General features: G+C 36.3%; 1 protein-coding gene across 5 annotated transcripts; it reads right to left on the reverse strand.

Annotated features, from left to right (window-relative positions):
* Positions 1-5,987: 5,987 nt before the first annotated feature.
* On the reverse strand, positions 5,988-15,636 carry LOC147870779 (fatty acid synthase-like). Of its 5 annotated transcripts, none has more exons than XM_087341968.1 (6): positions 14,694-15,636; positions 14,360-14,588; positions 11,253-11,705; positions 9,615-9,897; positions 7,637-7,933; positions 5,988-6,915 (listed from the first exon to the last, which is right to left on the reverse strand). In XM_087341968.1, the coding sequence occupies exons 4-6, from the start codon at positions 9,627-9,629 to the stop codon at positions 6,706-6,708; spliced, it is 522 nt and encodes a 173-aa protein (XP_087198094.1). In that variant the 5' UTR covers positions 9,630-9,897; positions 11,253-11,705; positions 14,360-14,588; positions 14,694-15,636; the 3' UTR covers positions 5,988-6,705. The 5 variants fall into 5 exon arrangements, with proteins under 5 accessions (XP_087198094.1, XP_087198095.1, XP_087198097.1 ...); XM_087341969.1 differs by having other exon boundaries at positions 11,253-11,364; positions 11,459-11,705; positions 14,360-15,636; XM_087341971.1 differs by having other exon boundaries at positions 11,536-11,705; positions 14,360-15,636.
* Positions 15,637-16,021: the final 385 nt, after the last annotated feature.

The raw sequence follows: 16,021 nt of genomic DNA on the forward strand, positions 1-16,021 counted from the left end.
TTTCTTTAGGGGACTGGCCCTTGCCCAAGTACCATGTCATAAAGATAAATACAAGGTGTGAATGTTAAGATTCACAGTTTCTTGATCTCAAGATCACTAGTAGACCTGGGGGCATGATGAATCTCTTTTAAACTTACATGGGCTGGAAAACTTTACAAAAAAAAAACATCTGTTTTTTCAAACTTGTTAAATAGTTATACATACATCATACAGCTTTAATATGTTCCATTGATCCATAAGTTAGTGAGATGACAGTAGACATAATAAACCATGGATATTAAAAAAACACAATTCACAATTTATACATTGTTAAATAATTATCAATTATTTGCACTGACTGGAAATTCTTTTTAGATAACAAAATACATAATAATTCTGTTAATAACAATTGGAAAGTGTGTGTTGATTCACACATTAAACTGAATTTTGAGTGGATTCCATCTGACTTCACCATATCCAGTTATACATATTAATATATGAAAGTATTCAATATTATGTATTCGAAACCAAAGAACTTCAATTTATGTCAATAACTTGATCTATTATTTAGTTTAGATTTATTTCGGTGCAAATAAACCCTTGGTATTTTATTTTGTCGTCTGTTACAAGAAAGACATTCAAAAGTAAGCATGTTGCTTTGACAACAAAATAGTAATGCAGAAGCTAGTAGAAGCAATTTCCACCAAAAATACAGCAGTTACATATGGCACGGGAGAAACAAATTTCTGCGAATAAAGAAATGAAACAATAACTGTTCCACCTATCATTATTCAAACAACTTTTTTAATTTGTTATAAATGAAACCACAGAAAGATAATGTGGATAGTTTTCTTTTGTCTAGATCTCGAATATATTATTTAAGCTACCTGAACATATTCACGCTGTAAGACACGAGGCCACGTGTTAGGAATAAGGTAACAAAGATGGAATTGACAAAATATGTAGTATATGCAGGAACTAATAAAAAATACATACAGACGTTTAGTTGGAAATAATAGTCACAACAGATATGCAGGCACAGAACTGACTATAACATTACAACAGAAATCAGAGACATAAATTTCAAATGGAGAGCCCAGAGGTGTCCTGTAACTCGTTGCCCATTCTGGTCATGTCCAGAGAACTCTAGCCCTTCAACACAAAAATTCTTTAGTAACAAATTCCAAGTTTTCCTGAAATACAAAAAAATTTGATGTAATATATAAAACAAACTATTACATTATGTGACATGGAGACATATATACGTGTGTGTGTGTGTGTGTGTGTGTCCCTCAGAATTTCATGTTGATTGTGCAATTTCTCACAAGGGCACAGGACGTTCTTTAATAGTGAATGGAGAAACCAGCATATAGACACAGAGGACAGCGTAGATTTTGAAAGCTGACAAGAGAATTGATGAGCAGTAGACTATTATTTAACTACATAATAATTACTATTGGTTGGTTGGTGATCATTTCCTGTTAAGAGATTTTGGGCTCTATGAGATAATATTATAGCCATGGATATGTTGTTAAGGTCGTCCTACTATGTGCATGTACACAGTGAGGCACAGTTGTTACAACTTAGATATAAAATCATGTTTAAGACTGTACTACATTAAATCATACTACAATCTTAGTTACGCAAAGATACATAGTGATTTTTTTTTGTTAAAAAACATTAAATTTAAATTTTCATACATTGATTTGTAAAAGAATAAAGAAAATGTGTTTTTAAGTATGACTTTAGATTTTTTCGCCATTCTTGATGGGAAATTTCCTAGTATTTGTAATCAACTATAATTCATCTTCAGAATTAACAAATTTAAACCTACATGCCCTTTTTTTTTTTTTTGCTATCCAACTGGATCAGAATACGTGAAAGTGGGTGGTTCTTATGAACACAATAACCAACCTTAAGGTTCCTTATATACAGGGTAAATTCTTGGCCACATTAGCAGTTTTCAAATTCTTAAGATAGCTTATACGCTATGAAGTTAGTTAATTCGACAACCTAACTTTCATTTACTCTCTGATATACTTCTTGTTCATGAAGTTGAACAATCAAGCAAGCTCACTTGGCATTAAATTTTAAGTACATTTATTCTGGTCCCTCATCACTATAATGGAACTTTAAAGTAATCACATTACTGTGTACAAGAGTTGATCAGCACCTGTCAGGGTCCAGATTTCCCTCCAGCCACCTGAAGCTGGAGAAATCTCCTCGGGTCATTATGCTGACATAGGCATGTGGCACAGTAACAGTGGCACAGCTGTCTAGTGGCAGGTGTCGGTATGACCCCCACTTTCCATCACTGTATACATTCATAACAAGATCTTTAATGGGCGTGCTGATGTATCCAGAATAAAATAACACCTGAAAATATATACAAAATGTTTCAGAGATCTCATACTGAAATATACCTTCTGCTTGTTCACTTATATATTTAAGTTTCCTTGGCTTACGAGTTCACAATACCTCAGATTGGAAGAAACACATTGAGTATATTATTATTCCCAAATTAAGCTCTGCGTGCCTTGCCATGAGAACAGTCATACCACCCATGACAATAGATACTTTAAAGCTAGTTTACTTTGTTTATTTCCACTCTGTGGTGTCTTATGGATTAATCTTTTGGGGGAATTCAACAGACAGTAATAAAGTTTTTTACATGCAAAAGAAAATAATTAGAATAATGGCCGGTGTCAAAAGCAGGATATCCTGTAGAAAATTATTTCGTAAATTTAATATACTTCCACTTGCAAGTGAATTCATACTCTGCTTGCTATAATTTGTGGTGGAAAAATTGGATAATCTTAAAAGAAATACAGATGTACATAATTTAAATACAAGACGTAAACATGACCTATGTGTGCCAAATGCTAACTTTACTAAATATCAGAAAGGGGTGTACTATACAGGTATCAAGTTGTTTAATAATCTTCCACCAACAATTAAAAGTCTAAATTATGATATAAAGGTATTCAAGCCTGCATTGAAAGGTTACCTCTTCACTCACTCTTACTATTCTGTATACGCTTTCATCTCTGCTGAAAATCCGTAAGCTTTATGTATATCTATAATCTATATGTAAAGTCACTTTTGTATTTCTATTTAAAATTCTCAGTATATGTACATTGATATGTGAAACACGTACTTGTTATTGTGTCGAAAATACAGAAGTTTATGTATATTGAATGAAGTCCTGAGGTTTATGTATATTGCAGAAAATGACTTGTTCTCCATCCTTTGATTGAGTCCTAAGAAGGATCTATGGAATGTAAATAAACTCTACGCTCTAACATACCTGAATACTGCACTTTCCTATCCAAGTCACAAACACTCCAGGTGCCTCATTCTGTCTGGTTCTTCACATCTCCAACTCCAAATAAGCTGCTTCCCCATCACGCACACAACTGATCTTCTGAAACACTGACATTCAGATAACTTTGTCTGCCATCTCTTGGTAATATTACTCCACACACTACAGATACAGTTCACGAGAAAGTTGCCACTAAGCACATCCCCTGATCTCAAACTCCTCTTTCAGACAGACAAGGCACTCACACTGAATCTATAACCGTACACCTCCTCCGAAAGCAAGGAGATCACACGAGGGCCTGAGGTCTTCCTTGTGGCATTGTGAGGCATGCTACTAACTCGTGATACTTGGTCACTAGGAATCTAAAGTGTGCGACCGTGGTGTGGTGGCCACATAACCAACATTACAACCTGTAACCCTAGCTGATTACTTCTACCTTGTCCACTGCGATAGGCTCTTACACAAACTTAAATAAACAGCTACTGAATTTCCACAAGCAAGTCACTAAAACTGAGGCTGCCAACACGTGTCTGTGGATCATCCCAACCGCATCGCCTGATGAATTGTGTCCATCATGCACAATGATCATGTCAGCTCCCGGTGCAAAGTCTTGCTACCTCTGTAGTAATGATGGACTCGTAAATGCGTAACGTCTATAGTATCCCATATGCTTGCAGGCACGCCTACCTGAAACAAAACCATGTACCGAAATAAACATCCGCATTGAGAGACCAGTATTAATTCTTACTACGAAGGCACTCTACACCACATTAATGATCAACTGGCCAACTAAACCGACCTTCCATGCAACCAAAATATTTCTCACTTTACGTCCTTCACACAAAGATGACACACATCAATTCTAATAAAATCAAATTAACTTCCACGCCATGGCAATATATATATATATATAAATATATGACAGTGAATCTGCACTAGACTCGTAATGCAGCCCACGATCACGCCGACCTCAGAATTCGCCATTCTCCTCATACGCAGGGACGGCAACGTCGAAAAAAACAGCGAACACATCCCGCCACCGCTGAACTAGCGATATTCGATGATCGTTATATGCCCACCCTGACGAACTCCTCTGCCATCTAACGACAAAAGGGCTGAAGTAGATGTCCTACCTAGCACACTCCACTGCACTGCCGAACGAAATGCTGCCTGAAATACCACTCCACAAATTGTAAAATCATAAGCAGAAACGGGGTTGCTGGAAAGTACTTCCGTAACCGCCATTAGTTACATCTTAGCCCTTAAAAATGACAGGAACTACAAACAAATGAAGGCGAAACACGCCTACCGTCACCTATAAGAAACCAACTACCAAACATAATCATAACCTAAAATCATTTATGAAACCAACCACACGGAACAACACCTAGGATCGTAAAATACAGCTCAATCAACTTAGCACGAAGCACTATGAAACAAATAACACACATTTCGTAACTAGATCGCCTACATTCTGGCACACATTGCCTCTCGGTCACCCGAATTGTTACTGAACCCAGCGGCGTTTAACACCCTGCTTAGATCAAAACCAGACACAAATCTTTAATACCTACACGACTATCTATAACACAAGACACCGAGTGAAAGCGTCCACTGCTAACCGTAGTCTCGGACACGAACTTCCACTCGTCAGACTTCATGTTGGCATGTAGACACTCAACACCTCACGCGGATTCAGCAGCGACATCTTCCCTGTTTATTCAATTCTTGGAACTAAATTTGCAGAAACTAATAAGATGAAACGCGGGCTGCGTCAATTAATCAGGCCAACCAACATCACCTATAGAAAACCAACTACCAAACATTTCCATAACCTAAAAATCTTCCATCATTTATGAAAACAGGTAGGATTTCGTAAAATACTGCACAATGAACTTAGCGCGAAGCATTCTTAAACGATTATTCTATATGTCGCCACGGGATTGTACTGCACGACTCTCTTTAGCACACCGACTGACTAAGCCCACTGGTAACCGTACTTACGAACACGAACTTCCCTTCGTCAGACTTCATTATGGCACTTGCAGCACTCAACACCTAATACGGATATTCCCTGCTCGATAATTTCTCACAACTAAATTTGCAGGAGGGCGTAGACCTTCTGCTTGTTCACTTATATATTTAAATTATATCCTTTTATTGAGACATGAATAATGCAGTCATTCGAACTGATGAATCTAATATGAATTATTCTAAGGCTCCTTATTATCATCATAATGTTACTCAATAAGTTTAATAAACATTAATGTTCATTGTCTTCACACAAAAGGCACATGTATTTAATTCAACCTTTTAAAACTCCATGAAACAGAGTCTTTCTTCCAAGCTGATGGTCACTCAGCTAGTAAAGTAAGTCCCGCCTTTCAAGGAAACCAAAGGTTTGTTGCCAACTGGTCCTTATTGTGAGCCACAAGAATACAGTTCACAGCTTCCTATCCTATTCCAATAAGATGAACTTTAATATTATCATTTCAACTAAGCTTCCATCTCCCATGTGGTCTGACTGATTAAATTTTTTTATCTGGATAAGTTTAAATGAATAACAATGAAGTGCCTGTTTCCATTTGTGATCCTTACAATTACTGATTCAGGATGCTAATCTACAGGTCATCCTCTCAACCACAATGCTGTAAAAGCTGGACCACATAGTATGTAAACACTAAACTCACTTCCAAACAAACATTTATTTTGACCTATCTAAAGAATTAAACAAAATTAAACTAACCAATTATAACTTTAAATTCATTACATAATTTCAGTGCCAATTCACAAAGTCTCTTGTTTTAATTTCATGCCAGAAAATCAGCTATCACTCTCAGAAAAGCAAGTAAGCTCTTATGCAACTGGGGAACGACAAAAATCAGCACATATTAAAAATTCTCTCTTTTTGATTCAGACAAAACTAAGTTACATTCATCTACAGAAAAGTTATGAATGGAAAATCCACACTTTAGGTTCTACAGCAAGAACAGAGTCATAGCTCTATACCCTTAACATGACAAACAATCAAACATGCAATATTTGAAAATGAATAAGAAAAGAGTGAACCAACTCAAATCAGCTAATCTTCAAGACAAAAATGTACATTATAACATTTTATCTAAACATGAACAATTATGCAAATTTAAGACAGGTTTTATTTCAACAAAAATTCTGATTGTGGACTTTATTGTAATAGTGAAACTGGCATATGTTCCAAGAATTTATAAATAAGTAAGAACAATAAATTAAATAAATCACCATCTCAGATGGAAATTTTATTTTAAAACATAAAATAATATTTATAAGTCAAAGAGATTAAATATTACACAAATGTTCAAATCTTAGAAATCAGGTGAAAACTTGTTAACATGTGGTACTTTCTTCACTGGCAGTAAAAAGGTTCAAGTAGGAGTCTCTAACCTTACAAAGTTGGTCTCTGGCTCCTTGCGGATACAGTTCATGAGACCCAAAATGCCATTGAGTGGTGTATCCTGAGCTACAAGGATAATGCGATGCTTAGTGTTGCTTTGGATGACAGTCTGCATTTGTGGCAGCCAATCATAGTTCTGGGCTGCAATGTAGATCACAACTGGATTTTCCACCATCAATCTCTGAAACAGATTCCACATACACTTTCTACCAAATATTATAACAAAAAAATCATTTCGTTTACCCAAAGTTTCTTGATGAGCTGATGATCATACTGCCACCTCTGGCTTAACTGGGATTACTTTTTATTAATCATTTTGCTCTTGTCAACCCGAGGTGGTAGATTTCCTCTTATATTATGAAATGGAATTACATAACTTGTAAAATTTACTGTAAAGACATTATCCTTATTTATACAAACTGAAAATCTCAGAATGCCTTTTCAGTAATTTCACTCACATCCATACTTATGTCTTTTATTGGAGTTTTACTTTTAATCAGTTATTATATTTTACACTATGCTGTACTGACTAAGAAGCTATATCACAAATGGATGATGTTACTTTTAGCAAACATGGAAACAATAATCTAAAGAAAGAAATATTTCATTATTAACATTATTAAAGCACATCTGTACTGTCAAGAAAGTATTATTATGGTGAGCACATGCTTGAGAATGAGATGAGTGGGGCATGTAGCATGCATGAGATAGATGATAAACATTCAAATCTTAGGCATGAAAACCTGAAGGTAGGAGGCCACTCTGAAGATTGATACATAGATGGAAGGATAATATTAAAAGAGATAAAAACAGAGTGGATGGATGGGGATTGGATTCATGCGGCTCAGTAAAAGGAAATGTCATAGGCTTTTGTGATCAACATTATAAACGTTCTGCCTTACCTTCCTGAGCAAAAGTAACTTTTCATCCTTTAGGGTTTTCTCAAACACAATTTCAAGCCTAAAGCCATAGATGAACAGACTGTTTGTTTCAGGTTTCTCACGAGTCAGGATGCACGCCCCATCAGCCAGAGCACTTAAAGCAGTCTGCAGAAATTCTCTATACAGCAGGATGTTTGAAGCAATAACCAGGGTACAGTTGCGCTCATTTTCTAATTTGTGTTCCTCAACCATTATCCCTGTCTCGTTTAAGTTTCTGTGTGACAGGTTACAACCATTCGACAGGACTGTTATATTTGCCTGCAATATACAACAACCAAAAAACATGTTCAATTATTGTCGTTCTCTTTGCCTTTTTGTGTTTTTTTAAACATAAGCTTAAACAATATTAGTAAAACATTTCAACAAGAGCCTAGAAGCATCTTAATGCTATTCACAAATCTTTAACCTTCATTAGCCATGCATTATGGCTCAAGTGTGGAACAGTTTGCCAAGGGCCACAGTAACATACTACAAAAACTATTAACCAGCAGACAGCCCCATAGTACACAGGCTTAAATCCCATATTCTCACACAATAAAAGTTAATTTGGTTACATGCACATTTTGCTTTCAGTTATAAAAATTTGGTGCTTTTGGCAGTGAACATGAATATCTTCTGCTTACTCTTTTCCAAATTGGTTACTCTAACACTCAAGTTATTTTCTTGGCACAAATTCTGTGCCTTCCCATGACTCCATCAAGTGCAAACATTACTTCTTGAAGCTTAAGCTAATTAGACATATTAATAATGAACAACGATGGAAACACAGACTATGAACTAGTAGAGATTATAAGTAGGAGAGCTGGTGTAAAACCATAACAAACTCGGTTTGGTTTCAATATTAAGAAACCCAGAAGAAGAAAACACAGAGGTATGCAGAATTATATATAGCTCAGAAGATAAATCTCATAATCTCATGAAGTGGCCCAGAAACTAGGTCATATGGAGAGTCAGACAGCCAAATGATAACAGAAACTAGCTGACACCATCAAACTGCAGAACAGTCCTCTTGATGACACAAAAGCACAGTCAAGAAGGCATGAGCCAGGAGGGAAAACTTGCTGATGGATAGATCAGGCCAAAAGGGAAGGAGCCATAAGCTATGGAATGCCACATACTAATGTTCCAACCAGCCAGGATATGGACTGGTCTGGTAACCACCATAGGAATCCTTGGATCTGTAAGTAAATGAGCCAGCCATGTTATTGGGAAATCAAGAGCTGTTAGGTACAGGAACATCTAAGGAGTGAACAGACTTTAAGATGGACGGAGAATGCATCATTAATGATATATATCATATATAGTGAACTGGATGTATTCTTTGATCTACCTAACTAACCTTACCTGTACATACAAAGAGACTGTGGAAAGGGTTAGATACCAGGAGTAAAAACATTCAGAAAGGGGTTCTGCTCCCAATGGAAAACAGGGATAGTGGCAGTATACCATCAAGACAGAGCATAGCAGCAGGCAGTAGGGTTCAAATCCTGCTTGCCCACCTCACGCCTCAAAGTGGTGCCAGTGTTAAGATAGAGGATTAGTCATGTATTCTAATAGGCCATGGTACTGCACAGGGTGGTCAGTGGTAGTACAGAGGCCACCCAAGTGAACCTATATTGCTATATCTAAGAAGAAGAATTGTTGTGTTTCACAGACAGATGTGGAAATTCTGGTACGAGAACGATACTGCAGCTGTGAGGATGATGTGGTAGGAGTTCAGCATGCAAAGTTACTAGTAAAGAAGACAAGAGAGATAATTACAGAAATGGTACAGACAACATAAAAATGTCAGGAGGTGAGACAATAGAAAGGAAAAGCTGAAATCCCACTTTGTTTCCTCCTATCAAGACATGGACCAATCAACCTCAAGTGAAATAAAAATAATAAATAATGCTGACTATAAATTAAGTAACTCTGTGTCACACATTGTTACACTTGCTTTTATAAGTGGCATGTCCGCAATGATGAGATTCACAGCTGGTGACAGAAGTGTGGTGCCTTGACTGTGCAGCTCCACCACCTTCACATGGGTGACACTCGTGTTCTCCAGAGCAAACCCTCAGTGCAGTGTGCAGGTTCTACATTAGGTGTGAACACGTATTTCTCGAGCACAGGCTTGGTCGGGCACTTGTATTGAGTTATGGCATTAGTTTGGAGTCCTCGTACTTCCACGCCTGCTGACTGGATGATATCCAACTCCTTATACACATGTACTGACAGCACTGTCACAAGAAACAGTAAAAATATTTACTTAAACTCTCTAGTACAAGTGAATTGGTATGTAATAGGCACAGAAATTAATGAAGAGAAGGGAGTGTGGATGATACAAACAATTTTAGAGGAACTGCATTGCTTTCAATTACAGGGAAAATGTATTCTAGTATTTTGGGTAAATGAATAAAAATATGGCTGGAGATATATTATCAAAGTTACAGAATGGCTTTAGAAAAGTAGCCAGACCAATAGATAACACTCAACAGTTGTAGATTATTCATATAACCCACCTTTGTAGTTTGAAAATGTACTTTCACCGATTTTAATTTGTCTGAAAGCATATCTGATTGTAATTAAACATTGTAAATATGTGCTAATGGTTTTTTGATATGATTATACATCAATCAACTACATAGTCTGGTACACCATCAACACCTTCTGAACATTTGCCCTTACGCTTTTTGTTACCTTTTTCAACTTTAAACTCAGTTACTTGGAATACAACCATGGTTTTATTACAACTGTGGTAACATGCAACTTGAGAATTTAACAAAATTTTGGTTCAAAAATTTATGGCTATTTCTGTGAAGTAGGAATTGAATATAATGAATTCTTCTTGGGCTACCAGCCATGTCAGGTGGTTAAATGGAGAAAAAACTAGCATTTTTAAAACCGTCTTCATCCTCGTCCTCAACAACCTGACACGTCTGGTAGCCCAAGAAGAATTCATTACACTTAGTCACCATGAATGCTTCAGATAATATACAAATAGAATAATTCTGCTGTCTTCTGTGGATTTCTTATGTTTCCTGTCCCACATTTCATTTTGATTTTTTGATCATCTTGTCCTATAGCGAATAAGAACTGCAATGCTCTGAGATGATGAGAATGTAAACATTTATTATAATTCTCAAGTATGTGATAATAAAAATAATATAAAATGGTCTGCACTATTAAAGCCTGAGTTAGATAGCACTGGCGTGAAGTATATTTGAATTCGAAAACGCAAGGAATGAGACAAGCGTAATGAAAGTCGTAAAGACAGAAACAATGATACAGAAGTGCAAAATATTTTTAACAGTGTGAATTGGAAGAGTACAATTCACTTTTACGAACTAACGAAAACTGAGTACAGACGGAATTATACTATTATATGCGACTAAACCTTAGGAAAAGCTGTACACGCTTACATTAATGTATATGGAGATCAAAGGGTCTGAAAGGTAAAACATGAAAAAAGGAGAATGCCCTATGTGTGGCATGAAAATGTTCTGAAACCAAGTTGTAGAACGAAGTTTATATTAGGAATGAAAGAGGACGTTTTGGTAATGAGATACACACACACACAGAGAAATGCACATACCTGTCAGTTGATTGTCCACTGCCCATCAGGATGATAAGTGCTCTGATGATGAAGGCAGCAAGAACCTCTATAATGTTGGTAAATTTCTTCCAGACTACGTGGTGCTACAACCCTGAAGACAGCCACGTACAAGGCAATGTTTTTGAAAGGAACAGAAATATTGTGGAGGTGTGCATGCAGTTCTCCACTCCATGCTAAGAACTCACAAGCAATCTCGTCCCATCAGTACACACATGCACGCGTACAGATGAAGTCTCGTTCAAACTGAAACGGACCAACTCGCCAACATCATGGCTCTTGGTGTTCAGTTCACGGACATCAGCTTCGTCTATTGTGATCTTCTGGATATAGGTTGGAACGAGGAGACGTCGCGATTCTTCCTCAAGTATTTTCATCTGCAGTTGTCCAGGAATGCTACCCAGTCGTCTTTCCACGAAATCTTTCCCGTTTGACCTAAGGGAGAACAAGAAATCATCTACATTAGACAGTACCGTATATTAGGGAGACTTCTACTCATCTCATACCACGAGGCCCACTGGAGTTTGGATAAGGGCATATTCTAATTTGCAGTCTATAAGAGTTTCATGATGTAAAGCCATTAAATTCTCTGTAAATGTGGCAAAGTTCAAACCAGTATGGAGAATTGAGAGCTGATTAAATGTTTGCTCTAGTTCAATTTAGAACTTCAAATGGTCAAAGACTCATTTTTCCTGTCATTAACTCATCACCTTCAACTGACTTAGAAATTTTACAATTCTTCCTTGTTGTTAAAGAAACTCCTTTAGCATGTCTGTGATTGGCAGCTTATAAGTCATTACTCGCAGTTAACATTACTGATTGGCCCTCGATAACGTCATACTACATTTAACGGAATTATATGTCATTTACGAGAGTCAAAAAACAAGCTACGTGTGGCAGTCATCACACGATGACAGCCGGAAGATGTTCGTTGTCCCAACACCACTCACTCCTAGCCAGTAAGCATTGTTACTCAACATTCCAAGTAATATTCCAAATTCATAAGCTTTACTTCTATACTAAATCAAAAAGTGAAATAAGACAGAAATTCAGTGTTTAATTACGTCTCAGAAATGTGGCGTCGTCTCACTGGTCAGTTTCAGTCAATACCCGGTAAAACGAGAGTTCTAACTACGTTCATGTGTCTCAGTCTTCATTATTTTAAATACTGCAAATAAATTGGAACATAGGAAAACCTCCATACAGTACTTATGGGCCATGCGCTAACCAAATTGGTTAATAATTATTAACCAATCTGAAGGTGAATTATAATTAGTGTTACCCAAAGTGAAGTCAAATTTCGGAAGCGTATTACCCACAATAATTAACTAATGTGCCACTGTTAAATTTAAAAATGGGGTCATTAAAATACCTGATGATTAAATGATCTTTAAAATATAATCTGTCCATTATTTATTAAAAAAAGTAAATTAAGAGTGCAAAACTTTCTCTCTCACTCTAAGGGAAAAATTAAGATTGAGGATATCTTCGAACAAAGAATTAAGAATATATTTGGATCTAAGAAAAATACATGATGAGCTTCATAATTTGTACACTTTATTAAATATTATTAGACTGATTAAATAAAGGATGATGAGGTAGAATAGACACGTACATACATGGTCATTAAACCTGAAGAGAATTCTGTGTGGGTTACATTAGTAATGGAGGGAGGTTTATATTAAAATGAACCTTTTTAAAATAGGGCTCAACTAATTCAGGACAGAACACGACAACAAATATTCATATTCCACAAAAGCGAGGAATTTCTTTACCAGTTTAGCAGCTATCAACTTTCAAGACCTAGAATCATGACTTGGCCATCATTACATCCTATTTGCACATTCATCTGATTTTATAAGAAAGAATTTACACATTTTTGGGTTGAACTTTGATAAATGTATACAAGATGAAGTCATGCTGAAACTAGTCTGTAGTTAAGAGGTGATATCAAAATACAAGCAAAGAAGGAAGAGAACACGTGACTTACGATAAGTGATGTGCATAAACAGATGCCTTTGTAATCCAGGGAGAGAAGAGAAAGAAGAAAAAGTATTGGTTTCATCTGACATATGAATGAGTGACAAAATATTTGAACATGCCAAAGACGAAACTTTAGTCAGCAAATTAAACATAAAATCAACTGAAAATAGGTGAGATTTGAGCTTTGCATAGTGATGAGAATTAAGAGGGACATCTTTTGGGATATATCACGATGTAATCCGGTAGACACTAACCATACATTTCAGAGGATCCGACTGATTACGTCGAAAGGGTAAGAACCACCTTCAAAGTTGAAAATTTGTTTATAGATCATCAAAAAATGAAACAAAGAAAATTTGCTCCATCCATCTTTATAGCTCTAAATGACAGAAATGTTTCAAGTCTCATAATGTCATGATAAAACTCTCTGAGTTCTAAGTACAACCCAGAAATTAAACGTCACAGCCACTGATGGAAATCTACCGAAATACTGGAGAAGTGAAAGTTGTGCATGTCAAGATATTTTTTTTCTGCTTCCAAAGAAATGTTCGTTGAGAATTTGTTCCTTAGTAACACACTGCGAACCAAACATTTTATCTGAATGTTTATTGACACATGAGATATGCAGTTCATAGGACGAGGCCACGTACTTGTCTAATTAACTGGACTACACATGTACACCAAAGACAATGAGGTTTATACCAATTTTGAAACCATTGAGCTATATCAACCCTGACTTAAAATCTGACTTCTTTCTACATGCAAAACACAAGAACTGTAAGAAAGGATATTGTTTTATGTGGGCTGAAAACATTAAATGGAATACATGAAATATAAAGAAAAAACTCATATGATTTCAGAAGCTGCATAACTAGCAAATGTGGAATGTAGATTCAGATGAAAACAACATTGAACGATGTAATAAATATCTGAGACCCATAATATTTTTTTGTAAAATTAAAACAAAATTGTACATTATATATCCATTACATAGGGTCACAACAGTTAGCTCATTTGCAAAAACAATGTCTACTAATAAACACCATCACATATTACAGCCTATAAGGTACATTAAAACTACTCCTTTAGATTGTAGCGCTACCTACCATGGTTGTCAGCCCCGAAAGAGTCCTTGGTAGTCACAGCCACGTAGTCGTAACTCTTTATATATGTCCTGTGATGAAAGTTCAAGCAACTCATCATTAATGTGTGGGATCGAGGGCTCCAGCAACACCATTTCATAGGACATGTTTGCAGGTACTCGCACCAAACCACTTGCCGTTACCTCAAACCTCCCACTTGCTTGCTAAACCATGACCGTAAACTGAATGCTTCCTATAACAAAACAACTGAATATTAATGTTATGGGCTGTAGGTTAACCCTTTAAAGATAAAGAGAGTACCGAAGTGTACTAATTTTAAATGTCCACAAGCAGTTACCTTGATGAAATTAAGTGTCTAGTGTTTTGTTTCTTTGTTTTCCTTATTAAATATAGTCAGCACTGCAAACAAAAGCATTATTAAGATTTTAAAACACATTATTTATTAGCATAAATCCAACATTTCCAGCAGTGGCGTGCAGTGTTATTTTCAGTAAGGGAAGCAGAGCTTTCTTCTGATTGGCAAGTTGACAGTCAATTCGAGACTTGTCAAACATCACAATTTGCACTGTTGAAACAATGGGGGTTTGAGAGTTCTCATGTCGTTTCAGTGCTTTATGAATGTCGTTGGTATCACCGAATCCAGTCTTGTTCCATTTGTTTTCCATTCAGAAACAATAGGCACGACCAACAAAACAATTTTCCTATGTTACGGCAACCGGATGGCCACTCTGTTTTCAAATACTGTTCCAAATAAAATTTCTTCACACACGATTTGGTCTGTCAAAGTTCTGGCAACTTGCATGCCTGTCGTCCTCTTTCGATGATTATTTTCTTTTCAGAAAAGCCCCCACTATTAAACCCCCATTTTAAAAGGTGTTCGACTGCAGTCACATGAAGGTTCTCTACCAACATAACACTTTAGCTATGCATGTAGTCTAATCACTCCTCTGCCACTTGTACCACGAGATTGGAAATACTTCCCTTGCACGCAGATCGTTTACTTTCTGGAGTTTAACGCGCTTCAAAATACGATTGCAGGAGAGGGACATATCGTTGAAAGGATAGGAAACATAAGCACGTACCACTTAAGACACACATATAGACTACGAATGATAAACTGTGTCATTATTCTGTAGTCCTGTGGAACTAAACATCCTCAAATACAACAGGTACATTGGTGTGAATTTTCCCAGACATCAGACTAACTGATTCCCACACTAGTTCCTGTGCAAGATATAACGAGAATGATAAACAAGTTTTAACCTATCTTTGGAAGAACTGTATACATGAGCGTACGATGAACAGGTCTCATATCATGTATAATCTATGAACAAATCAATAATTTTTCAACTGAAATCAGCATCGGAGGTGAACACACAAGTTTTCTAGGTAATAACTTTTGTTTGAAAAGGTACAACATAACCTCTATTATCTACAGAGCCTAAAACTGAATTTAATATGGTTTCTGAAACTGAGCTGTCACGATTATTGCGTGACAAAATACAGATCTTATTAAGATTTATAACATTTACTTGTCGCACTTTTGATAACATATATAATTATATATAACAGAGAATAATTTATGCCTTACTGAAAAATATATTTCTCTCACTGATCAATGCTGCCAACAATATATCGTATCTGTATATCAAACAGATTAACATG

The sequence above is a fragment of the Zootermopsis nevadensis genome, unplaced genomic scaffold (assembly GCF_977971745.1).
Source record: "Zootermopsis nevadensis isolate Lab colony 2312 unplaced genomic scaffold, Znev_1.0 Znev_ptg000201l, whole genome shotgun sequence".
Lineage (NCBI taxonomy): Eukaryota > Metazoa > Arthropoda > Insecta > Blattodea > Termopsidae > Zootermopsis > Zootermopsis nevadensis.

Coding starts and splice junctions, on each gene's coding strand:
- LOC147870779 (XM_087341968.1), bottom strand. Junction 6,916..7,636: donor AGTTACTTTTGCTCAGGAAG/GTAAGGCAGAAC, acceptor AATCTGTTTCAG/AGATTGATGGTGGAAAATCC.